This window comes from Sinocyclocheilus anshuiensis, unplaced genomic scaffold (genome assembly GCF_001515605.1).
Source record: "Sinocyclocheilus anshuiensis isolate Anshui unplaced genomic scaffold, SAMN03320099.WGS_v1.1 scaffold1240, whole genome shotgun sequence".
Lineage (NCBI taxonomy): Eukaryota > Metazoa > Chordata > Actinopteri > Cypriniformes > Cyprinidae > Sinocyclocheilus > Sinocyclocheilus anshuiensis.
This window is the reverse complement of record NW_015542555.1, coordinates 890,204-917,635: the sequence shown is the minus strand read 5'-3', so window position 1 is coordinate 917,635 and position 27,432 is coordinate 890,204. Positions and strand designations below refer to the sequence as shown.

The following is a 27,432-nucleotide window of genomic DNA, read 5'->3' as shown; positions in this document are numbered from 1 at the left end:
AAAGAGTGAAAAATTTAAGGGGGTCTGAATACTTTCCGTACCCACTGTATATATATATGACTTACCAAGCCCAGATCTGGGCTGTTTATAGTTGGTAGCTGCCCTAGACTGAGTTTAACATGCAAACAACTCAAAACACCTATTGTTCCAGTGCTTTTGTCTCATGAAATCCACCCAGGAACACCTCCCTCCCCTTTGACGGATCAGGGGATATACGGATTTTTGTAAGGACATTGAATATCTATTGTTCCCCTCCCCTATCCAACCGTCACCCGGCTTCTACCTTACTTATCACTCCTTTATTGCATATTCATGGTTTAGGAGAGAGTCCACTCACTATAGACTCTTCCTTTGCACTCATAACCTCTGCCCACATCAGTCAGTCCCAACAACTCGCTTACGAACTCACTTCCTTATAAGATCCCTTGCTGTTCCCCTTTAAAATCCAATTATAGATAAGTGCTATATGTTTTCCCCAAAGTGCAGTGGAATGATAATCGATATATGCATTATGGCCATGGATATCTATGGATATGGATATGGGTTAAGAGTGCAGTGTGCTGTTTAACTGCTTGCTGTACTCCCAACAGCTTATTCTCAATCATACCAGTTGTTTCTTTTGGCTCTTTCTGACCATTACAGCGGTCCAGTTGAGAAAAGTTCCCCCAAAAAAGCCAGAGGGAGAGATCAAACCGTATTCACTAATGGAAAGAGAAGGTGGGTTACTCGTAGTCTCCGTGTCGTATATTTAACCAATTGGCACAAGACAGACCCTAGTAGCTGACATTTACACCAACTAGCTGAATACTGACATCATCCAGCCGCTGTAATAAATAGTTTCAGCTGGAAACAGGCCTCCCATTATTCATTAAATGTCTTGATTTGGTCCATCAGTTACTTTAGAGCTCTTAGGAAAGAGCTTTTTTCAGTGATCACAGGCATTTTGCAAGGAACAAGTACTCTCACTCTTAGTTTAGACATATTAGGGTTGTAATCTGGGGACTGTGAGTATCTTAATCCATGTATCAATCCAGTCAAGTATACATGTGTCAAGGCGGAACAAAAAAAATCTGTTCTTATTCAGAGCCGGTGTTATTCTTTAAAACACAGGAATGGAATGACATTTTAACGGTTCATGTGGAAGCGGACAAAATGTTGTTCCAAATTATGCTAATACTTTTCAGTATTCACTATTAAATCTACAGTGTGAAACGGACTACATAAGACTAGTGTAGTCCGATACTAAACATTCTTATGAGCCAGGTCTTTTTAGTGATTCAAAAGCATATAGGCATAGTCTAAATTGTTTAAAAAAAATGATTCTAAGCAATCAGTTCTTTTTAGTGAGTTAAAAAAAAAACAAGTAAAAGCAAAAAATGAAAAAAATTCCTGAATGAATGACTCTTATTAGTCCGTTCTTTTTAGTGATTCAAAACCATATAGGACAACTGGTGTAGTCTAATAAATAAATAAAGTTTTTAGTGAATTAAAAGACACAATGTAAAACAAACAAAAAAATAAACTAGCGTAATCAGATTCCTGAACACATTATGAGCCAGTTCTTTTTTGTGATTCAAATACAGTACAACCAATGTAGTTTGATTGTCGAACAAATAATTCTGAGTAATTTTTATTGAATTAAAAACATACAGCATAACTAGTGTAGTCTGATTCTTGAATGAATGACTCTTATGAATCAGTTATGAATCAGCAACATACGGTTCAACCAGTGTAATCCAACTCCTGAACGAATAACTCTAGTTACATTTAGCCAATCAAAAACATACAACACAATCAGTATAGTCCGATACCTGAACATATTCTTTTTCGAGATTCAAAAACGTACAACACAAACAGTGTAGTCTGATCGTTGAACAAATCATTCTAATAAGTTCTGATTAGTGAATTACAAACATACATTGTAACCAGTGTAGTCCAATTGAACATATGAACATACGGCATAACCATATGTAGTCTGATTTCCGAACAAATGACTTTAATCAAACAGTTCTTTATAGTGAATCAAAAACATACAGCACAATCAGTGAAGTCTGATTCCTGAACGAATGACTGCAATGAGCCAGTAATTTATAGTGAGGCAATGGAATTGCATTTCACTTTTTCACATATCTCTTCCTTAAAAGTACTAAAAGAATCATAAATGGAACTGTTAAGGAATCAGTAAGAGGAGTCACTTCCTCTCTTCCGCAGTGGTTCGGGAGGAGCAGAGGGCTCTCCCCTGGCCGTTCGTTCACCCCGCGGGCCCCCCCCACTCTCCCCCTCTGCTTCCGTCATCTCCGCAATCCCGTTCGCTCAGTGTGGGATCCTCCCCCAGCCGGGCCCCGCTCTGCCCCGCCGCGGCCCCCCGGACCCCCTCCTCCCAGCTCAACGACAGCTGCAGGGCAAAACGCACCAGGTACATCTCAACCACACCTCACGGCCAGTTACAGCATACTTGAGTCTAAATCCAGCACTTTGCTTGCAAATATTTACATTGCATCCTCTTCGCTTTTTCCATCTGGGGCTTATTTTGGCGACTGAGAGCATTTGCTCTGTGGGAATGAAAGCGAAGAGACACTAAGGTTGTTCATGTTCACTATGAGCCACTTCCTGTGTTAGATGAGTGCATGGTTGGCTTGGCGGCAGGAATGTGAATTCAGCTCATTAGTGCATCATTAGTGTATCACTGTGTACCGCATAAAGGTCAGATACGTGGCCTGTTTATTCTTCTAACACATAAGCGGCCTTGATCACTTTATTTTGGAGAAGCGCTAAACATTTCTCCTCCTCTCCTCTCTCTTTCTTCTTCTCCTCCTTTCATCTCCAATTATGACATGCTCATTTTATGCATTGACTTCCCCAATTATGTCACGCTCATTTTGTTGTCGAACCCCTCACTTTATTCGATGAGTTTCAACTTTTGTTTCCTTTTAACCACATGCCTTTCTCTCTTTTACTCATTCACTCATTCCACGCTAGCTCTCTAAATAGATCTAGGCTCAGCTTTCATTGACCCTCAGTCTTTAACGTCATTGTCTTAAACTTCGTAGCTAGTTCAAATTAAAGGAGTAGTTCACCCAGAATTGAAAATTTGCTGAAAGTTTACTCCGCCTCAGGTCATCCAAGACGTAGATGAGTTTGTTTTGGATCCAATGGATCCTCTGCAGTGAATGGGTGCCGTCAGATTGAGAGTCCAAACAGCTGATAAATACATCACAATAATCCACACAACTCCAGTCCATCAATTAACATCTTGTGAAGGGAAAAGCTGTGTGTTTGTAAGGAACAAATCCATCAAGATGTTTTTAACTTGAAACTGTTGCATTTGGCTAAAATGCACTAAAGTAGGGGAGACCGGGGGCAATTGTAACACTCTGACTTTTTGCATTTAATTTAATGTAATATTATAGTCTTGTCCTTATTAGTGACAATATATCAACTATATTATTAATTAGTGCACCTATATTTGTTTCTTGTATCAAAAGATGACTAGTGTATTTCAAGTAGTATGTGAGTTATGAAGGAAAATGTAAAAATTTGTACAATTGCCCCCGGTCTCCTCTACTCTCGCCATGGTATTTCATAATATCCATGTTTTTTATCAGTTGTTTGGACTCTCATTCTGACGGCACCCATTCACTGCAGAGGATCCATTGGTGAGCAAGTGATGTAATGCTACATTTCACCAAATCTGTTCTGATGAAGAAACAAATTCATCTATATCTTAGATGGCCTGAGGGTGAGACATTTTCAGCAAATTGTCATTGTTAGGTGAACTATTCCTTTGAAAAGATAGTTCATCTAAATATCAAAACTGATGTCATTCTTTACTTACACTTTTGTTATTTTTTCTGTGGAACTCAAAAAAAGAATTTTGAAGAATCTTCAAAAGAATTTTTGTGTTTCACAGATAAAATAACAGCCTATGAGTGGAAAACAGCTTGACGATAAAGTCATGACAGAATTTGTATTGTTTGACTGAACTAGACCTTTATGATTTTGCTTTCTGCCTTGTGAGTGTATGAACGATCCGATTTCCTGTAAAATGATTTGATAATACACATTTGTAATTATATTGGAATCTCTTGGTCTTTTCCGTACCTTTTCCAATAAGAGTGTTTTAGAAGATAGAATAGAGTTTTTACAGGTCAGTTTACTATAGTGTTAACCCTCAACTGTCAAACATCCTCTGTCCTGAGCAGCAAGTAATAAAAGTTACAGTTGGAAAAATTCTAGGTATTATTTAATCACTTGTCAATGAATTCATCATATAGCAGATTATTGTAACAGACTAAAGGAAATGAGATGTTATGTATTAGAGTCTAGACTTTATTGTCAGGTGCACCTCAAGGACCTTGGTTTTGGTCCAGATTTTTTATCTCGAGAAATACAGAAATAATGAGAAATACACACAAAGTGTAAAAAAAAAAAATCTTCATGTTTTTTTTAACAAAGTCTCTTATGCTCACAAAGGTCAAAATTGCAGTAAAAACAGTAATATTGTGAAATACTGTATCATTACAGTTTAAAGTAACTGTTTTCTATTTTAATACATTTTCAAATTTAATTTATTTCTGATGCAAAGCTGAATTTTCAGCATCATTACTCCAGTCTTCAGTGTCACATGATCTTTCAGAAATCATAATAATATGCTGATTTGCTGCTCAAGAAACATTTAATATTCTTATCAGAACGGTTGACAACAGTTGTGTTGCTTAAAATGACTTCTTCTTTCTTTTTTTTTTTTTTTAGAAATCTTTGATGAATAGAAAGTTTAAAAATTAGCATTTATTTGAAATAGAAGTATTTTGTAGCACTATACGTTTGCTTCCACTTTTAATCAACATGTTTCCTTGCTGAATAAAATATAATATAGCATCTTGCATTTTTTTTTTTTTTTAAGATCATCTTTCCAAGCAAAAATCAAAGAGCATTTTGCAAAAATAGAAGTTTGTATGGTTTAAAATCCTAAAACAATAGATCTCATGTGAAACATGAAGAAGTATCTTCATACTTTCTGGTAGTCAGACATTATACTGTAATTATACTATAATAGATGATGAACTAAACTCTTCTAGAAACCTGTCTGAACTACATGCGTCCCCTAAAATGCCAATTCTATCAATTTAAAGGTTAAAATACAAAACGGCTCAGAATAAATGGTTCTGAGAAAAGCTTGTGGATCAAGTTGCCTCTTGCTTTGATATTTTAAGACCTAAAATATCAGCCACTACATTTGACTGCAACTCTAATGTCCAAAAGAAAAAAACAGACATTAAGTTGCAACATTACACCATATTAGTCTTTTCTTGAGATTAAAAATCCACCGTCACCTTACACAATCATTGCCTGTGTCCTCTTTCACTGGAATTTGTTTTCATACAATGTTGGGTTTTGAATTTGCGTTTGAGGTTATGTTTAATTATGTTTTTATTTGTGCCTTTTTTCTGTCACATTTATTTTTTATTGTTCATTTTCTTTCATTTTTTTCATTCATTTCTCCTTTTCCCCCTCCCCTCCCCTCCCTTCTTCTCGGCCCTCCGTCCCGTACCTCTATCGCTGTTGTTTGTCCATTTCCTCATATCCTGTAGCCATCAGGGTCTGGTTGCCAGGAGCAACCTCTACAGTCGCTATATCAACAGCCGAGACCTCGGGCAATTATTGGCAGAACAGCAGAACCCCTTGAAGCTTCCAGGTAATGCACCGTTTGAACCGCAATCAACCATTTACCACGGCGCACCGTGAAGCGTTACGATGGGCCACAGGAAACCACATTAGTAAACCATTAGTAGCTGTTGTGTGTGCTTCCTCAGGGCTGAAAGCAGAGCTCAGTGAGAGAGTGTGTGACACAGGGGCAAAAGCAGATGCAGTGGAACACAAACACACTTCAGAAAGGTCGGGCTTTTCTCACATAACCTTTGTGAGAGTCACTTTCACCTGGTGCTGCTTGCTGTATTATTTACATGTGAATTGGAAGCGAATACTGAAGAAAACACCAGGGATTGAGAGCGAGGTAATGACTAGGCCTCCACAGAATCCACACCTACAGAATTCCACAGAAAGCACTGGCGATTTCTGCTGAATTTGTTTGTTAATGAGGTTCGCTACGCCAAGCATCACTTTTATTATAGCTCATACTGAGGGTTAGGATTTGAGCAAATCATTAACCCAGAGCATGCAAAGTTGCTGCATAATTCGCCCCATACTGTCATGCTTGTTAAAATTTTTTGGAGGACAAAAATTCTGACAGTCTCTGACCAAGTTTAGTGAAAAAAAAGAAGTGTATTTAATTGTATTGAATATGCACTTGTCATGTACATCAGGTCTAGAAGTATACTTTTAATGCAATCGTACTTGCAGATAATATTAATGAAATAAAAGGCCGCTTAAATGCATTTAAAGAGACACACTTACACACAAGTACACCTTTAAAAAATCACTTTTAAGTTTTACTTTTAAAGTATATTTTATAAGATTATTTTTTTGTCATGCTTAAAAAAGTAGACTTATTTTAATATTGACTTAAAGCACGTCAAGTATTTTATAATTGTATCTTTTTTTAATTAGTTTAATAATCAACATTAGATTTAAGGTTAATATATTTTAAATGTACTAAATTGCAATATTATTACAAATATATAATTACAAATACATACAAGTTTCTGTGGAAATGACATTAAAGTATATTTTAGTTTACTATAAATGCTTGTCAGTACATTTGGTGGTACACTTTAACCGTATTTCAAAGACAATAAAAGTAATTATGAAATTAGTTGTAAAGTGCGTCCTAATTAAGTGGATCAAAAATACACTCACATGGTTGCATTTAATATAATTAATTAAATGTAAACTATAATGCATTTTCATATAATTGCACTTAATATGCAGTCAAGTGTTGAGAAATACTACATTCAGTTTGCACTTAAGTATATTCTTATGTTCATTTTAAGCACTCTTTTTAAGTGCACTTCTTTTTACAAGGGAAAACATTGATGTGAACATTTGATTTCTTAAACTTTTATTTATTATTTGCATATTTTTCAGTATGTTTTTCAGTTAGCCGAATGAAAAAAAAAAACAAACATGGAAAAATCTGGTTTATTCAATATTTTGTTTAATATGATAATGCTTTCAGCTGCAGCTAAGAGTCCAGTATTCTCAGATCAGTTTTAACATTTTATTATATCCAAACCATTTTGCATTTTTCTTTTACAATCAGTGCAAAAAATAAAAAAATAAAAATCACAAAAGTGTGTATGTTCTGTGTGGGCCTAGTTCTGACTCAAAACAGAAAATACAGTATGTGCATGTTCCTACTTTATCATTTTCTTTCTTCTTGTTCTGATACAGGTTTGATTTCACTTGCTGCTTCTCTTCTCAGCCTTGGCCTTGTTCCTAATTCACCTGAAATCATCTGCTTAATGTTCCGCTTCTTCCTCTCCATCTTTCATTGTTTTTCATCTTCTTTTCCAGACCGCATCTTCAAGGCCAGGTTGTGTCTCTTCCGACAATTGCCGTCGCCAAGAAAGATCATGTTCAGGAGCAGACCTCCATAACACCCCAGGACCGCAAAGAAGAGCTGCAGACCAAAGTGTCACAGAACAGAGCAGAGGACTGGAGGAAAGGTGGAGCAGCTGGGATGGAGAGGGGCGGAGGGAGAGGCGGATGGTCCTGGACAGTTGGGGAGAGCCGCTGTACGGCCCAATGGGTCCGACAGAAACAAGAGTATCGCAGCATGCGGCCCTGGTGACGGAAGATGGTAAAGGGATAGTTCACCCAAAAATTTAAATTCTGTAATTAATTACTCACCCTCATGTCGTTCCAAACCTGTAAGACCTTCGTTCATCTTCAAAACACAAAATAGGATATTTTTGATGAAATCTGAGAGCTTTCTGACCCTGCATAGACAGCAACACAACTACCACGTTCAAGGCCCAGAAAGGTAGTAAGGATCTTTAAAATAGTGCTTCAACCTTAATTTTATGAAGCTACGAGAATACTTTTTCTGAGCGAAAAAATTTTGGATGTAGGACCCAGATGAACTTCGCTTTGTTTACAAGCAGAAGAATGCATGAACGCACATTGAAGACTGACACGGAAGAGAAGGAATCGTTGAATAAAGTCATTTTTGATTTCTTCGTGCACAAAAAGTATTCTCGTAACTTCATAACATTAAGGTTGAACCCCGATGTCACATGGACTATTTTAATGATGTCCTTACTACCTTTCTGGGCCTTGAACGTGTTAATTACATTGCTGTCTATGGAGGGTCAGAAAGCTCTCGGATTTCATCAAAAATATCTTAATTTGGGTTCTGAAGATCTTACAAGTTTGGAACCACATGAGGGTGAGTGATTAATGACAGAATTTTCATTTTTGAGTGAACTATCCCTTTAAGAACAGAAATGAACATAGCAAAAAAGTGAGAATAATGAGGGGGAAATTATTTTTAGGAATTTTTATTAAACCACAAAATTGATAAAGACCTTTAATGAAAATAACATCAGCAGCTATTTATAACTTTTTTTTATCAGTCCTATTTATAAACATTTCAGCTTTATGGCTTGTGCTTTTATAATCACAATTTTATAATCTGATCTTTTATCATGTTTTTCACAAACAGGTCTATGCAACAGTACAGACGTTTTTGTGGAAATTAAATTAAATGGTTGAATATTTGTTCTGTTCGATTCATTTTTATCGCTGCTCTCAAACAAACATAAATGCTCCGACAGTCAAACTGATGCTCATTCTTGTACACTGATCACATAATTACATCATTCCCTTAAGGAAATCATTTATATTATACACAAACAAACAGATTAAACCCTTGGAGAACATTTGACCAAGAACATTAGTGCATGCGGTTCTTAGTAGCATGTCTACAGTAATAATACATGTACCGTCTTCAGTGTGCCAGTCACGGCAGACATCAACAGCCACTAAAATACATACAGCACATCACATCCTCTCATTCTCTTCACTATGTGCGTTCATCTGGACTATACATTTTAAAAATATTCCCACTCAGATGATCAAGTGGACATTTGTGTGATGTTCTTCAGGTGTTTGTGCACAATAATAAGAATACAGTGCTCTTCAGATCATTTGCTCTTTAACTGAAGTCTTGTAAATGTATGCGTGTTTATGGGATGGTATTAGCGCTGGTGTCAAGCAGGTTCCTGCTCTGTGTCTGCATTTTAAACCTGTCAGCTTGTGACATTTCCCAGCAACACGCTCTACAGAGTGTCACTTAAGTATGTGTGACATTTACTGAATTCTACAGTTACCTAAAAAACAACCAAAAACCCTTTTTAATAACATCAGTTCATATTATTTAGATTTAAAAAGGGCCAATCTCAGTGATAGACCTTTGATTTCCATGTCTTTAGTCACATTTTCTTCAAATGAATGACATGTACAGCTTTAATATGCAGTCTGTGATCATAAAATCACAATATGCTAATATACATTTTAACATTTTAAACTCAAACTGGCCGTCTGTCAGGCTTTCGAGGAAGTTTTCAACTTTTATTTAAAGTACTTGTGTTCATATTGCTTGTTTAGATAACAGTCTATTTGAATTTTGTCTTGCTGAGAGCTTGAGTTTTTGTTTGAATATTTAACTATATTAGGGTGACCATACGTGCCATTTTCCCAGGACGCGTCCTGGCCAGGATTTCTATATTGCCTAAAATATCTAGGTTTTGGCTTTGCTTGCGTGTGCAGACCGATCGGTGCATGACATCAAAATACCATACAGACGGTTCCTTATGCTTTCAAAATGCTCTCGAGGTATTTTGATGTCATACACCGATCGGTCTGCACACGCAAACAAAGCCTAAATCTAGCTATTTTAGGCAATATAGAAATCCTGGCCAGGACGCGTCCTGGGAAAATGGCACGTATGGTCACCCTAAACTATATTATATAATTATTTATGGGAAAGTAAATTTGAGGAATGAGTCATTAGTGCTGCTTCTTTGTAGTCACAGTTGGAGTCAAAGAATGGTCTGACCCTAACGAGTGCTCTGGCCTTTCACTGAACAGCCCTTTCTTGCCAGACGTGTTTTTCCCTTTGTTGCCTGTCAACATGCCATTTAGTCCAGTGATATTGTTTCAAACTAGCAACTAAAAATCAAACTTGTAAAATGTTAGCACTTCTTTCCCCATTGCATGACCCTTTAGACCAGGGGTGCCCAACCCTGGTCCTGGAGATCTACCTTCCTGCAGAGTTCAGTTCCAACCCTGATCAAACACACCTGAACCAACTAATTAGGGTCTTACTAGGCATAGAAACTTCCAGTCTTGTTTGATCAGGGTTGGAACTGAACTCTGCAGGAAGGTAGATCTCCAGGACCAGGGTTGGGCACCCCTGCTTTAGACCCTACACATTCAAGTTCATGACAATCGCCTCATCCCTGCTCGACAGTTTCATTTTTTATTTTACTAAAACGTTCTTCAGTAGTTATGGTGATTTTTTTTTTCATCACAGAGACACGTTTGCCGTCTCCACTGTCCAGGCATGATGTCCGTTCAGGTTTTAGGATGACCCTGCTTTTGGACACTTGTTTTAATATGAATCCCTCAGTAGCGTGAGGTAGATCTCCGACTGGAGGAAACGGGGGTAACAGTCCATTTCCAGGAGGCAGTAGATGCGCCTTTGAGCATGTGAGAGAGCAGTGTGAGAGGGGGCTTTGAGGAGCTCTAGGGTCAGTTCTCTCGTCTTATTGTCCAGGTTCACCTAAAAGTGTTGGAAAGAAATTCAGTTCACAAATATTCACACAAGAATGATACACTGAAGGATATTCAAAATGATGCTTTTATAACAGAGAGTGGGACAGAGTGTCAAGCTCCCAAAAAGGCAAACAAATTAATTAATATTATATTATTTACATTTAGTCATTTAGCAGACGCTTTTATCCAAAGCGACTTGCAAATGAAGACAATAGAAGCAATCAAAACCAACAAAAGAGCAATGATATGCAAGTGCTATGACAAGTCTCGGTTAGCCTAACGCAGTACACGTAGCAAGGTTTATATATATATACTGTACAGGTGCATCTATAAATGAACTTTTCCACGACATTCTAATTTATTGAGATGCACCTGTATATACTTACGAATACAAGTAGATAGAATAGAAAAAGAATAGAGAAAGCTAGTGTTGGAGGCCTTTTTTAAGAAAACAAGCAGTTAGAGAATGAACAGAGAGAGCAAGTATTAGAGGGTCAAGTCAACAAATAGATCAAATAGAATTAGAATAGAGGGTGCTAGAGTTAGAGGGTCAAATAAAAATGGAATAGATGTGTTTTTAGCCGTTTCTTGAAGATGGCTAAGGACTCAGGATTGAGTTGGGCAGGTCATTCTACCAGGAGGTGGAATATTATACAAAAATGTTATATTATTTAAGTTTTTTAAAGTCATATGATGGATTTGTGTGAGGAAATGACCAAAATTTACTTTGCTTTTATAATACGCACCAGGAATATTCCCCCCCCCCCCCATTATTATACCAAAATGCTATATTTTTTAGCTATACATTTATTTTATTTAGCTATATTTTTTTTGCTATAAGTTTTCTCAAGTCATATGATAGAATTGTGTGAGGAATTTACTTTGCACTAGGACTATCAAGCTCCAAAAAAAGAAATAAAGAAATACAATTAATTAAAGACATAAATAAAAATAACATTCATTTTTGTTTTTACTTTTACAATGTTCTATATATACTTTAGACTTCTGAAGTCATATGGCAGATTTGTGCAAGGAAAGGCCCGAAATTTACTTCGCTTTTATAATACGCACTGGAACTATCAAGCTCTAAAAACGAAAAGAAAAGAAAAGAAAAAAGAAAAAATTAATTACATAAAAAAGTGCTATATATTTTTCTATTTAAGTCTTCTGAAGTCATGTGAGATTTGTGTGATGAAATTTACTTTGCTTTTATAATAGGACTATCAAGCTCCAAAAAAAAAATAAATAAAATACATTTTTTAAATTATACAAAAATATTTGTATATTGCATTAAGTCTTCTGTAGTCATATGACAAATTTGTGTAAGGAAAGGACCAGAATTTATTTTGCTTTTATAAACAGTCACTGGGACTATCAAGCTTATTTACTCTTCAAAAATTATTAACTCTTCTTGAATCATATGATAGATTTGTGAGAAAGGGACCGAAATTTAAAGGCTAAGTTTGAAATGTCTGTGGCATTATTGAAATTTGCAAAAATAATGAAGTTGTCAGATGGACTATTGCTATGGTACATTTATACGTTCAGCAGCCCCAGTCCCCATTTATTTTCATTACATGAGAAAAAGCAGCTTGGACATTTTGGAGGCAATATTTTTAATGCTGTAAACAAATTTGGATAAATCTACCTCTCTGGGAGCACCGGGCTGGATGTAAGTCTCAATAATAATTTTTGCCCGTCTCTGCAGGCTGAATTTGTTGGATGACTGACTGTACTGCTCACAGGCCGAGTAGAACTGCAGGTTTTCCTCACTGAACTCAGACCGCAGGAATGCTTCAAAGACTGTGACGCCCACTGAAGAGAAGACAGGTGAGAAGAGAAAGAACCGTAATTAACTTTGGGGGGAAAAAACAGCTATTTCTATTTACAAATGGGGGGTAGAGGCTCAGATGCCGTGTTCACATGCATGTTCTGCCATACACCCACACACGTCACATAACACTCGCCACAAAAATCAGGAAAGAAAAAGCTTTGGACAGGGATATCTTGAGGGTTTATCTCACACCACATACCTTCCTTCCCTCTGATTTTCTCAAAACCCTTAAACTGCAGGTTGCGACACTCTGAAGTGAGAAAATAGAAGTCGGACGGGGGCAGGGCTCTGGACTTACAACATACTGCTGTTCCCACATTTCAACCAGTCCAGACACCAAAACACACTCACCACACAGTTCACAAAATCATTCAAATAATAATATTTATAATAATAATAAATAAATACATCTGGAAATAAATACATGTGGGAATAAATAAATGTGAAAATAAACAATTTTAAAAATAAAATTAAAACAAGAAAATAAAAGTTTAAAAGAATAAAATGCATGTAAAAATAAATACTGAAAATAATAAAAGAAAAAAGGTAATAAAAAAGGTAATAAAGGATTAAATTTTATTACAAATAATTAATTTTTGTTTTATCAAATAATTTATTCCTTTATTTTCCTATTATTACATTTATTTATTTTTTTATTTATTCATTCATTCATTCATCCACCTATCTATATATATTTATTTATGTGTTTGTTTTTCATTTCTGCAGGTTTAGTCCTCCATAAGCTTGACCCTATGTACTGGCATAAATAAATATGGCACAAAAGTACTGAACTTCAATTTAAAATGTATAAGTAAAATAAATTATGGTATTGGCTTATTTTTTTTTTATTCATTTAAAATAATGCAAAGCTTAAAAACTAAGTTTATAGTTACTGATAAATATAATTTCCATAAAATTCAGAATGCGTTTAATTTTTTTAAACAATATTATACGGTTTGAATGGTTGAGTCAATCACAGTCAACACTATAATTTTTGTAATAACTGCAAAAATATAATGAGATTATTTATTTCCCATCATGCTGTAGAAACAGACCAAAGGATGTTACATATTGGGTGTCACATTTTTTTTAGAAATGTTGCTATGTTGCTTTCAGAAATGTTGTACTATGGAAAATTCATGTAATATCAATTCAATATACTGAAGCTTATGGCTTTGGTAAGTTAAAACTAATGTTAATACAACTAAATAAATTCTACAATAAACTGAATATCAATTCAACAGATTACATGAAAAGTATGATATGGTATAATTTAAAGTTTTATAATTTAAGAGGTATCACAGCCTTAACATTTTCAAAGCTAAAAAATTATAATTAAAAAATATATACATTTCTAATAGACCTCTCTCTGAAGAACATGGGATTTATGTTTTTTTTCCCAATTAAACAACACCCTATTCAAAGAAAGCTCCAATTATGTTTATATGTAGAGTATTATTTTCCAAAACAGCAGTGACACAGAATAGACTGAATTTCTCACTGCATATTATACTTTTCCAAACTGTGTCAGCTGTGACTGCAAACTGTGCTTCATGTACATAAGTGTATTATTAGATTTTTATGAGGTCTGTCACACTGATAAACTACTTCCAATTAAGGGACAGAACAGAAATAATAATAATAATAATAAAACAAAATTAAAAAATGGTCAATACTACTTTTCTCAGTTCAACAGCTGTCCAAGAGCTGTAAATGACGAGATGCTGTTAATCATTAAGTCCTATTAATAATAAAAAAAATGAAAATCACTGGAACCATGACGTCAGGTATCAAGCAAAACCATATCCGCTATTAGTCCACTGTTTACACATCACAATAAAAGCTTACAGTTTCTTAGAACTTGTTATGAGACATGCATTTCATTCTTACATTCGAGGTCAGCAATAATTATCATTGGTGCTTTCTAAGGCTTATTATTGCTTATTTATTATTGCTCCCAACCATATTCAGGAAGTACAAAGCTTCAACACTTTATGCTACGAACTTCAATGATACCCCAAAATCATGCAGTTCTCTGCTACTACTTCTCTAAGAAAGCCAACTAACATTTTTTTGCCTGAACCTTTCACTCGAGGGACTTGAATCATATCTAGAGACCTTGTGCTTGGACTCTTTTAACCCTGTCAGCCACTCACAAAAGCCTGGCATCATGCGACAAACAAGCCCCACTCTCATTTCCTTCTGAAAATGTAACAATCTTGGTGGTTTAATCTGTGCAATTACACATCTGCGCTCTCAGCCTCTGGGGGAAAAGCTCATTGTTCCGTTATCTAGTTTCTTCATATCGTTTCATGTTGTTTGGGAATTCTCCGGAAACTCATGCCTGGAGCTACACATGAAAGTGGTTCCTCAATGTTAAGAGGAAGCCGTTTCAAGGGTGTTTCAATGATGTAATAAATGGGTTTCATCACTGAACCACAGAATTATACTGAACACAAACCAACCTGACTTATACACAACTGTTCAAAAGTTGCATTTATTTAATCAAAAGTACAGTAAATCTATTGCGAAATATTACAATTCAAGCGTCCTTTGACCAGCTGCCTGGCGACTCGAGCGCTCACCTCTGCTTTCCAGCAAAGCATCAAGGGACTTGGCCCAACTTTCCATCTCCTCCCTGCTGAGTTGAGCTCTGCCGTGGCCCACCTGACTCCACTGCTTGAGGAAAGGCATTCGAGAACGCCTCTCTTTAGCGCTGAGAGAGACAAGAGTGTGAGAGGATACGTTACAAAGATATCCAGAAAAAAATGTGTGGAATCAATAACAGTGGGCCAAAATAAAGGGCCGGGGAGGGGTTGTTTTGCAAGTGGCGGACAGAGAATAGGCCAAAAGTGAAATGAAGATGAAATTGAGAAAATATGTGACTGATTTAACCTGGTTACGTTCGCACTGTGCTCTGCACTCGCCAGATTCGAATGTGAGGACTGCGGTGAACCCTTGTGTGAAGAAAAAAAAAAGGTAAGAGGTCACTGATATGCATAACACTGTCATGATGATATGACTTGATTCAAGACTTTATTAAGGAAGTATAATTTACACAAATGTTCCATGACTTAAACAAACGTCATGGAAAGCATTCTCACAAAGCCAGATCTATCAGATGCCAAAATATTTCAAAGAATGAACGTTTTTGTTCCACAGTATCTCTTCGCGATTTCTTGCGACAATACTGTAGTTTAAAAAAACACACACACGCATTTGCATCAATAGTGTGATTCCCTCATACAACACCAGAACATTCAGTTCCCCTTTCAGAGCTTGCTTCTCCTTTTACTGTTTGGACAAAGCAACATTATATCTCAAGGGGTAAAACTGATTCAAAGTGAGCTTGACTAATACAATTGCATTCATGTCTTTGACTTCATCACACTTGGCTTGTGAGTTCTGAATAAGCAGTGCTGAAGTCCTGCTGCTCCTGGTGTATGTGAAAGACATCTTGTACTGTACAAAATATAAACAGGGTTCAACAACAAAGATGGTTCAGTGGCCCCCGGCCAGTGTGAGAAAGTTTCAGACCAGCTGAAGGAACTGTGTTTTGCCATATCAGTCCAGTGCTTACACTGTTATATGATCTTCTATTTATCGGTTTCTGTGATGTTTAAAGTAACATTTTTTCCCCAAATTCGGCGGACTTAAAGGAGGTACTGTTATCCAGCTGGCTGACAAATATTGTCTTGGCCTCAGTTAGAATGGGTGGACAATGATAAATTAATCAGTGAGGTCTTGCGCGCTATGCCATAATTTTCCAAGTAATTATGAATATAGCCGTCATGGATTTACACTACAGTGGTTAAATTTCCAGATGTTGTTGCAAATTACAAACATAAGACCATTTGTTGTAAATATTTTTGAAACAAAAATAAAATATATTATAAAATAGATATATTAAAAAAATGTTTAAAAAATACACGTGTGTGGGTGTGTTACAAAAACAAATTAGAATTAAAGTGCTGTTTAATATTTGGAATCTGTAATATTTTCTTTCTAGAAGAAATTAATTTTACTCAGCAAGGACACATTAAATTGATAAAAAATGACAGGAAATGTATAATGTTACAAAATACTTCAATTAAAAAAAAAAAAAATGCTGTTCTATTAATCAAAAATGTAAAAAGTGTCATGTTTCCACAAAATATGAAGGAGCACAATTGTTTTCAACTTTAATAATAATAATAATAATAATAATAATGTTTCTTGAGCGGCAAATCAGCATATTAGAATGATATCTGAAGGATCATGTGACACTGAAGACTGGAGTAATGATGCTGAAAATTCAGCTTTGATATCAGGAATAAATTACATTTTAAAATACATAAAAATAGAAAGCAGTTATTTAAAATTGTAATAATATTACACAATATTACTGTTTTACTGTATTTTTGATCAGATAAATGCAGACTAGGTGAGCTTGAGACGCATTTCAAAAATGTTTTAAAAACTTTTGAACAGTAGTGTTTGTTGTTAAAAACATCCAAAAATGCTATATTTGGAAAAATATATATAAAAAAAAGTTTAAAAAATATTAATAATAATTCAACTGGACCAGAAGAAAAATCTTCATAATTGTGTCCTGATGAACTTCAAATTGTCAACATGTGATTTTTAAAATAGTTTTATGAACTTCATTAACTATACTCTAAAGAAAGTCTCCCAACTTACCTGTCCAAACAAACTTTTAAGGTGTAATTTAGCAGCTGTCAGTTTGGCCCGAGCTTGCTGTCGGTGATAGAGGGGAGGTTTTGGGGAGACGGGCATATGGCCGGATTTCAGTGTGGATGATGGGGAGTGGGGCTGGCCTTCACACTTTCCCACACTCTCACAGCTGCCTTTGGCATTGCCAGTGAGCTGGCTGTCACTGTACGCTTTAAAACTCTCATTAAGATTTGTCACTTTCAGTAAACCAGAGTCCTTCTCCAAATCGGCCAGATTTTCCATACTAATGCTGTAATCTCTCTTAAGCGCCCCCTTTCCAGCACTCCCTGACTTTGCATCTGGGGTGCAAGGATAGGATGCTGAGGCTCCATCTGGCAGATCATCCAAGGTGTCCAGGGTCCCATCTCTATCCCCCCAGGGCAGGAAATCCAGCTCCAACAACGAACCCTCTGAACTGAACTTACGCAGCATTATGCTGGATTTTAAAAGAAAGCAAGAAAGACAGAAAATGCCAGAGGCCTAAAGAAAGAACAACAAAAAAGACAAAAAGAATTACATTAAATATACATACAGTGCCTATTCAGCTTATGTCTATCTAACTACCCATCACTGAGATAAGCTGCTTTATAGACAGACAGACAGACAGACAGATAGAATGATGGACAGACAGATAGATAGATAATCGGTACTGGTTATAGGTTACTGCTTACTGTGCTACTTCTAATATATTACAGCCTTATTTACTAGAATTGCTTTCTTGTAGTAAAAAATATTAATGACACATATAGATACGTGACTAAGTATCTAATTAATTTAGCGCAAGATCTTTTAACACATTCCCAAAGTTTTGCTTCAAAGTAAGAGTGTTTGTTGTAGACACTACTGAGCTTGTTAACCTAGTTAAAAGGTTAAAATATAACCAACGTTATGCTTTACATTTGTAACAAACGACTAAAATCAAGCCAAGACTCAAGGTTCCTCATGACTGCACTGACAGAGAAGATTGTTTGTTGTAGACAACTACTGAGCTTGTTAACCTAGTTAAAAGGTTAAAATATAACCAACGTTATGCTTTACATTTGTAACAAACGACTAAAATCAAGCCAAGACTCAAGGTTCCTCATGACTGCACTGACAGAGAAGATTGTTTGTTGTAGACAACTACTGAGCTTGTTAACCTAGTTAAAAGGTTAAAATATAACCAACGTTATGCTTTACATTTGTAACAAACGACTAAAATCAAGCCAAGACTCAAGGTTCCTCATGACTGCACTGACAGAGAAGATTGTTTGTTGTAGACAACTACTGAGCTTGTTAACCTAGTTAAAAGGTTAAAATATAACCAACGTTATGCTTTACATTTGTAACAAACGACTAAAATCAAGCCAAGACTCAAGGTTCCTCATGACTGCACTGACAGAGAAGATTGTTTGTTGTAGACAACTACTGAGCTTGTTAACCTAGTTAAAAGGTTAAAATATAACCAACGTTATGCTTTACATTTGTAACAAACGACTAAAATCAAGCCAAGACTCAAGGTTCCTCATGACTGCACTGACAGAGAAGATTGTTTGTTGTAGACAACTACTGAGCTTGTTAACCTAGTTAAAAGGTTAAAATATAACCAACGTTATGCTTTACATTTGTAACAAACGACTAAAATCAAGCCAAGACTCAAGGTTCCTCATGACTGCACTGACAGAGAAGATTGTTTGTTGTAGACAACTACTGAGCTTGTTAACCTAGTTAAAAGGTTAAAATATAACCAACGTTATGCTTTACATTTGTAACAAACGACTAAAATCAAGCCAAGACTCAAGGTTCCTCATGACTGCACTGACAGAGAAGATTGTTTGTTGTAGACAACTACTGAGCTTGTTAACCTAGTTAAAAGGTTAAAATATAACCAACGTTATGCTTTACATTTGTAACAAACGACTAAAATCAAGCCAAGACTCAAGGTTCCTCATGACTGCACTGACAGAGAAGATTGTTTGTTGTAGACAACTACTGAGCTTGTTAACCTAGTTAAAAGGTTAAAATATAACCAACGTTATGCTTTACATTTGTAACAAACGACTAAAATCAAGCCAAGACTCAAGGTTCCTCATGACTGCACTGACAGAGAAGATTGTTTGTTGTAGACAACTACTGAGCTTGTTAACCTAGTTAAAAGGTTAAAATATAACCAACGTTATGCTTTACATTTGTAACAAACGACTAAAATCAAGCCAAGACTCAAGGTTCCTCATGACTGCACTGACAGAGAAGATTGTTTGTTGTAGACAACTACTGAGCTTGTTAACCTAGTTAAAAGGTTAAAATATAACCAACGTTATGCTTTACATTTGTAACAAACGACTAAAATCAAGCCAAGACTCAAGGTTCCTCATGACTGCACTGACAGAGAAGATTGTTTGTTGTAGACAACTACTGAGCTTGTTAACCTAGTTAAAAGGTTAAAATATAACCAACGTTATGCTTTACATTTGTAACAAACGACTAAAATCAAGCCAAGACTCAAGGCACTTCATAACTGCACTGACAGAGACGCGACGCGTCAAACCAGAAAGCTCCCATTATAATCAACGAAAAGCTCTACACTGCAAGCAAGCCCCAGCCCGCGGATTCGTTTATTTTATTAGGAGAGCTCCAGCTTGTCGCGTCGCGTCGCGTCTGTAGCGCAGCGTGTAAACAAACCAACGTGACTAGTTAAAAGGTTAAAATATAACCAACGTTATGCTTTACATTTGTAACAAACGACTAAAATCAAGCCAAGACTCAAGGCACTTCATAACTGCACTGACAGAGACGCGACGCGTCAAACCAGAAAGCTCCCATTATAATCAACGAAAAGCTCTACACTGCAAGCAAGCCCCAGCCCGCGGATTCGTTTATTTTATTCGTTCATTTTAATAGGAGAGCGTCGCGTCGCGTCTGTAGCGCAGCGTGTAAACAAACCAACGTGAAATCTGAGCACTTGAATATGGTGCATATGTCATATAAATATACCTTATTTTAGATCCTTTTCTCGCCTTTTCATGACAAATCCTTGTACGTGTCTTATATCCGAGCGATTCGGAGTGGGTTCGTGTTTCTAGTAGAGTCCGGATTTACACAGAGCGACTGGATCCGAAGCGAGTCTTCATGTGGCCGGCCGTCAAAATCACGTCTAGCTTGTCTCTCTTTTCATTTTACTCCTGAATGACAAAAGCAACGCCTATTTTCTGTTCGTCACACCCATAGTTCAGTCTGGACTTGCTCTCCTTACATACTTGTATATAATGACAGAGAGAGAGAGCGTTTATGGGTAACTATGCCAAAATACCACAGCTACTACAGATATTACTGCAGCAACGCTGTGGTAACTTTATTAGCCACGGCATGGCATATGTAACAAATTACAGATTGTGTAAGCCTCTAATACTATTTGAATAAGATAAAAGATTAATATCTTATTGTTTTGCAGTAGTAACAATAATTTCAGTAATTATGATTGGGCGTAAACATGGCACAATTTTACAAGGAAACACATAACAGCTGGTTGACAATAGGTGCCTCCCTGAACGATAACAACTTTATTTTGTTTTTGTATATTATATGATTATACTATCATGTTTTGTTATATTAATTCCTGAAGGATCCCTACTCGTGATAAATCATGTTTATTACAGGTGTTTGATTGTTCTCAAACGGCGCCATCTACAGGTAATGCGTAGTTTTATTTCATGGAAGCACAACAAGAATGCCATTTTGATAGGATGGGCTATTCTTATGAGTTTTGGCCTATTATTTTATTTTACAAAGTATGATTTAATTAAAATTAATAGATGAATAAAAAACATATGATTTAATAGAGCCGAGAGACCTTTAATGTGGGACTTTTATTTAGGCATTTTGGATTTTCTGCACGTTTACGAATGCAATTTGTTCAGTAGATGGAGCAGTTACACAACAGATGGTTTTTAGAGCCATCAAACTGGTTATCAAGATACCAAGAAGTATCAAGATAATACTGAGAAATAGCCTACTTATAATCTAATTAAATTCTAATAAAATATTCTGTTCTTGTTTTGTTCCATATAGGGTTGTTTTGGGTTCAACCTGTTCTTACTATCTTAAAATAGTTAATCCATTTAGCCTGTTTATATAAAGATAAAACACTGAGCTTCTATTTGCAGTTAAAACAATTTAATTTATAACAAAAAAGCTCTCTCTCTCTCTCTCTCTCTCTCAGAATGTCTGTGATATGCAAATAAAAATCATACACATTCACAATTACATTACAGTCACCACATTCATCACTGGTTCAGTATGTCTGTTGCTACATGAGCACTGAGCTGTGAGTTTCTGCACGGCCCATGAGCCGCTCTGTCTACAGGGGTGCTGTGTCTTTGCATGTCTCTCCACATGGGGTCCCTCAGTTCCAGAGCCAGACAGAGCAACAGTCATAGCTCCCAGTGGCTTTTCAGATGTTTCCGTGCAGCAGCCCTTCTCCCAAAAATGCACTGCACTTTAGCCTTGAAACAGATCACAAAGTCTCTGAAGAGCTTTGCATCGTGGTGCAAGAAGAAATGTTGCGTGACTGAGCTGTCACTGAGCTAGACATGATCTTGAATACTAATGACAATGTCACCAGTAGTACTCATACCAAAACTGATAATATGTAGTATGTTAATCCAAGTTTTGTGTAAAGACAGACTCCCTTCCTCAGCACTAGCAGTGCCCTCTGAACTCCATATTGCAGCTATTATATAGTGTGCAATTTTGTGCTGATATTTGTAATAATTTCTTGTTCTGTGGATATTTCATCTCACAGTTTCCAAGTTCCAATCAAGCGAGGTGCCGCAAGGCCTTGCAAAACCGTTTGTGTTCACTTTTATTTACTGTATGAAAAACTGCTGATTAATAGTTTAGAGTTGTTTCATAGTCTAGTAACTTGACAGAGAAGGCAATAACAGTGTGACTGATCTTTGGATTACTTTGTTGGTGAAGATTCATTCAATGAGAATGAGAATGAATGATGGTCGGTATGTGATGATATAGAGATAAGCCAGTTTCGTTATTGACTAGTTTATAAAAACCAAGTGATTAAAATGATTGATTTGATCACATTGTGAAGTTCAGAAAGTCAAATGTCTTGTTTGATGAGGGAGGTCCTGAAGTATATCCGTCATTTGTGAAGGATATCAATAATGCAACTGCTTTAAGTGCATTATTCGTGAGATTCAGTGGCATTTAGGTTGAGATTAGAGGTTTATGCTGCATTTACCTTCTAATTTACATCCTTAAAAAGACTAATTATGTAGATTCCATAAGCAGTACAAGCTTATTTCAACAGTGTTCATCTTGAAGTGGAACCCATCACTGTGTTTTGCCACAATAACGCTGTTTCAGTCAGTGTGTTGCTGTATGAGTGTACGCACTGTGACTTAAGAAACGTTTTCCCTTCTGTCACGTATTTCTGTCGACTAAGCCGGCGATGCCATTCATTTCTGAACTAATCATAGTTTTGAGTCGGTTCTTTCTTTTTCAGCCAAAAACAAAACGGTGAATCGATTCGCCTTCGTTCAGACGTTCACTCACTGAAACATCTGAAGCTGTTGTTGAAGCCTGGATGAAATGGATATTTACCTACAATCAAAACAAAAGGCCACTTTTAAGAGGTAACTCTGAGAAACCTTAAGCTACTGTCGTGTCATGTGAACACAAAATTGTTTTAGTGTCCGCCCGCGCTGTTTTTCAGTTGTTTTCCTATGTGGATTTGCTATAGATGGATGTCTTTGACCATTGCATTGCGTTTCTGTGGTTTTTAACGTTTTAAACATAAACATTATAACCTTAAAACTTTGATCATTTGGTCTGAGGACGGTCTCTCAAGTCGTACAGAACATAAGTCATAATTCCTGAATTCATACATTTTCTAATTAACAGCAATTATAATTGGCTGTGGTTTAGATTCTTAGTGCAGAGATGTTATTTTATCCTTTATCGGGCACAACTTTGAAACCACCTGCCTAATATTGTGTAGGTCCCCCTGGTGCTGCCAAAACAGCTCTGATACATCGAGGCATGGACTCCACAAGAGCTCTGAACATGTCCTGTGGTCTCTGGCACCAAGACATTTGGCAGAAGATCCTTTAAGTCCTGTACCAGGTGGGGCCTACATGGATTGGATTGGTTTGTCCTGCACTTTCTATAGATGCTGAATCAGATTGAAATCTGCAGAATGTGATGACCAAAGAAACACCTTGAACACTTTGTTCCTTAAACCATTCCCGAACATTTGTCAAAACACTGCCTCCACCAGCCTGCTTTCTTCCTCATTCTTCCACTTTCTCATTTAAACAATACACATGCACCCAGCCATCCACCCGATCTAAAAGAAAAATGTGATTTATCAGACCAGGTAACCTTCTTCTATTCCTCCATTGTCCATTTCTGACGCTCACATGTCCATTGAGGCACATGCTCACATGCCACTGGGCTATGCAGACCCATATGCAGCAAACTGCCATGCACTGTGTGTTCTGACACCTGAAGCAATTTGAGCTACAGTAGCTCTTCTCTGTGATCAGACCAGACAGGCTAGCCTTCGCGCACCAGGCTGAAATAAGCCTGCAATGCATCTGGTTGCCATGACAACCTAACAGGACCATGCCGTTGAGTGACAGTGTGCCTCATCCAACTTTATCTAAATCCTGTCATTGACTGTCCAGCCCTAATAAGCTAATATGTTTGCAAAGTCTTTCTGTAATTGCAATGCTCTCCAAAATTTATAATGAAAATTGTTATATGTCTCACTGCCCAATGACAGTCAGCCTTACCTCTGCTTACGTCTTACTTACATCTACTGAGTGGCATGTTGGAAAGGGGGTAGATCTTTAAAAAAAAAGTCAAAAGCCTGATTGGTTGGCATAATGAGTGAACTGTACAATGGCAGTTTTTAACTTAACTGACAAATAGATAAAGTCAAAACAACAAAATGCAATTTAAAATATGCATGATATTTAATGTACTATTTTATTATTTTAAGTATATTTTAAAATTGAACCGTTTTAAAATGGCTATCATTTGTCATTAAAATGCATTAAAAAGTTATTTATTTCCATCTTATGTGAGAATTAGTAACTAAGCTGATCATTTATTCCTTCATTTTATTTATGTGTGAATAGTACTCAATGTGTTGATGTGAAACAAGTTATTTTAACCTTCCTTGCTGTGTATTTCATTAAAATGAAAGTGTTATGTACTTATAGACAAAAGCTTATAGACAAGCTTATAGACAACAAATGTAAGGTTCATTATTAATATTTCACTGATTGCTTTATGCAAAATAAATGTTTTGATACATACCATGTATAAATATGTGGTAGACATGACAAAAAAGTGAAATAAAAAATAAAATATAATAAAAAGTTTCCATATTAGTTTTTCCCCTTTTAACAACATACCAATGTTTAAGCAAAAGAACACTACACTTGCACTTACAGATTAACATAGCCTACAAATGAAGGTGGTTTTATAAAGTAAGAGAAAACATGATTGTTGACTTTTGCTGAAAAATAAACAGGAATATCAGGGTCCAGGTAAAATAGAAAAGAAGTACACTGTTCATTTATATACAGTTGCAATCAAAATTATTAATTTTTTCCCCTTCACCTGCAAGACATTCTGCTGCCATGAACAAAATTTTATGAAAACAATTTAATCAAGGCATCAGTATTATATTATAGCAAGTTTATTAATACACATTTCATTTGAGTGATTCTGAATACACAAAGTTGAAAAAATAAAAAAAATAAATATATTCATATACAAAATGAATGATTCTGAGTACATAAAGTTATTTAAAAAACATTCAAGTACAAAATTATATCCTCCAATATATCATTGCCTCTAATTGCTTACATAAATTGCTTTTAAGTGCTTTTACATAATTTTTTTTATACTATGTACATTGCATTTACATATGTGGTCACCATATGCAAGTAATACTTACACCAGATGCAGATATGATTGCCTCAAACCAAGGAGCCAGAAGCTACCAGGGTTTGGCAGCCTCGCAGGATGCAAAGGGGGATGCATTGAGGGACCACCCAGACACCAGATGCTAAGCTAAGGGGTGGAGAGGCCGAGACCGGACACTCAGTGACAGCCGATGCAGAGACCTCTGGGACAGCCGTGGCAGGAGAGGCTTTCATAGGAACCTCTGGGACGGCCAAATGAGGAATTCTGGGATTCTGACCATGACATGAAGCTCTGTCATACAGACGGCTGTGAGAGGGAATTGTTGCACTGTCCCTAGGCAAGTAATATCAGCAGACGCTAACATTACTGCCACAAGCCAAGGCGCCAGACGCTACCAAGGCTCGCCAGCCCTGCAAGATGCTAAGGCACGGAGGGATCGGCACTCATGTCAGGCCACCAGACGCTAAGCTGACTTGAGGAACCCTGGAACTGTGGCAGTAAATAGTGCAAGTAATATTTACATTTCATTTGCACTATTTACATTTTCCTCTTTACGTCTTATTCGGCGAACTGGAACAATATAAAAATAAACAATTTTTAAAGAACAGAAATTTTTAGGGAAAATGTAACGTAATGTAATGAATATATCTTAAATCGTTGAAACTCAATACCTTAAACCATTCATGTAGCAGGATTTCCCTCAGATCAATCCGCTGGCTTGGGTTTTGCTGCAGGAGAGACTGAATCAGGTGGCAGCAATCTGTGCAAAAACGATGAAAGAGAGAAAGAGACGAGAGAGTCAGATTATTACTTCAAACTTCTTTACACAGAAGGTATAATTCCTGTATTATCCGCATTATCTAACTTTTATAAAGCTACTTGGCTTGTATATTACTTTGCCAGCCTTGTTTCCTTGTTTTGTATGATTGAACTACTGTTGGTCTTTGTTGTAATAAATGGCATCTTACCGTCCGGCAAGCCAGGCTCAGACCAGATGTCGTGCTCAATCGTGTGTAGGTCTCTGGGTTGTGGATAGCGTCCACACATCATGATGAATAACAGCACTCCCAGAGACCACACAGTAGCTGGTCTCCCATGGTACTTGCGCCTCACGCAGTACTCAGGAGGGAAGTACTCTCGTGTGCCTGAGGAAAAAAGATTTTGCCTGATGGGCAAGCTTGAAATACTACAGCATGTTTTCTAATATTTGAAACATGCTAAAAATATATGGTGTTATTTAATTTAAAACATTTTTTTTCCCAAACTACAGGTTTGATGCATAATACGTACCATAGAATCTTTTATAGCCAGAGTCTTTCAGGAGATCCCCGCACCCGAAGTCGATCAGCTTGACCTCGAGGGTTTCGGGGTTCATCAGCAGGTTCTCCAGCTTAATGTCACGGTGAAACACTCCTCGTTGACAGCAGATGTGAGCGGCCATCGTTGCTTGTGCCATGATGAACCGTGCTGTTTCCTCCTTGAGGATGCCACGGTGACGCCTCAAGTAGTTCCACAGATCTTCGCAGGGTAACGGGCGCTCCATGACCATGATGTAATATTCAGTTTGGTCTTGCCAGTCCAGCAGCTGAATGATCTCTGGAGCTTTGGGCTCCCTGTTGACCAGGATTAACAGGCCGACCTCTAATGGAAGGGGTGTGGGATGACCAGACTAGAAAAAAGATCACTGTTAGATGGAGGTGCATCCCAAATAAGGATTGCACTGAAAAAAAAAAAACAGTAAGCATTGCCTACTTACAATGTTGATATATTTCATGTTCTCTGGCTTTCTGGCAGTTTTCACTGCCACCTATACAACAAAATGTAACACTGATTACAGTTACATTCAGGGTTTAAATTGGGCCGGGGCCGTCCGGGGCTGAGCCCCGGCACATAGATTCCAGGGCTTGTCTACACCGGACGCGAGTGGCGCGGCGCGACAAAATACTATAGATCTCATTATAATGCTGTCTACACCATAGATATATATACATATCTATGGTCTACTCTGGATGCGGTGCGGCACGACACAACAAATCCCCGACAGAAAACTGCTGCTGCGTTCTATTTATGACGTATTGACACAAATTTCAAATGATTTTCAATAGTCACTTTGTCGCGTCCAGTGTACTTGACAGACTTTAGCTGTTGCGGCGCAGACACAGTGTTACTCACCTATCGAGAAGAAACAAAGCAACCTCGGCGTCCGATCGCAGGCC

General features: G+C 36.9%; 2 protein-coding genes and 1 pseudogene across 11 annotated transcripts in view; 1 reads left to right on the top strand and 2 right to left on the bottom strand.

Moving 5' to 3' along the window:
• The window catches only part of LOC107694337 (alpha-tubulin N-acetyltransferase 1), a 13,911-nt gene extending 6,089 nt beyond the window's left edge, over positions 1-7,822 (top strand). Inside the window, exons 8-13 of one of the 10 annotated variants that reach the window (XR_001634855.1) lie at positions 179-224; positions 643-717; positions 2,212-2,416; positions 5,592-5,695; positions 5,814-5,895; positions 7,474-7,549. Coding sequence is in view for 8 of the 10 variants with exons in the window: in XM_016494014.1 (XP_016349500.1) it covers positions 643-717; positions 2,212-2,416; positions 5,592-5,695; positions 5,793-5,895; positions 7,474-7,750 (764 nt within the window). In the remaining 2 variants the exon portion in view is untranslated. Of the gene's footprint in view, positions 1-178; positions 225-642; positions 718-2,211; positions 2,417-2,979; positions 3,116-5,591; positions 5,696-5,792; positions 5,896-7,473 lie in introns of those variants that run through there. The other 9 variants (XR_001634854.1, XM_016494015.1, XM_016494014.1 and 6 more) reach the window with 9 other exon arrangements.
• Positions 7,823-10,323: 2,501 nt separating this feature from the next.
• LOC107694339 (regulator of G-protein signaling 18-like) lies at positions 10,324-20,570 on the bottom strand. The gene is made up of 6 exons (XM_016494022.1): positions 20,258-20,570; positions 17,252-17,764; positions 15,467-15,528; positions 15,157-15,287; positions 12,386-12,552; positions 10,324-10,744 (listed from the first exon to the last, which is right to left on the bottom strand). Exons 2-6 carry the CDS (start codon positions 17,714-17,716, stop codon positions 10,574-10,576), a joined length of 996 nt encoding a protein of 331 aa, XP_016349508.1. The 5' UTR covers positions 17,717-17,764; positions 20,258-20,570; the 3' UTR covers positions 10,324-10,573.
• Positions 20,571-25,774: 5,204 nt separating this feature from the next.
• Positions 25,775-27,432, bottom strand: part of LOC107694313 (serine/threonine-protein kinase pim-2-like) — a 7,031-nt pseudogene continuing 5,373 nt past the window's right edge.

What these genes read in the sequence shown, in the direction of transcription:
- LOC107694339 (XM_016494022.1), bottom strand. Translation starts at nt 17,716, where the DNA reads ATGCTGCGTAAGTTCAGTTCAGAGGGTTCGTTGTTGGAGCTGGATTTC. An exon ending in CACAGTGCGAACGTAACCAG is followed by an intron (nt 15,288 to 15,466) that starts GTTAAATCAGTC and finishes TGTCTCTCTCAG; the next exon opens with CGCTAAAGAGAGGCGTTCTC. An exon ending in AGCCCGGTGCTCCCAGAGAG is followed by an intron (nt 10,745 to 12,385) that starts GTAGATTTATCC and finishes CAACACTTTTAG; the next exon opens with GTGAACCTGGACAATAAGAC.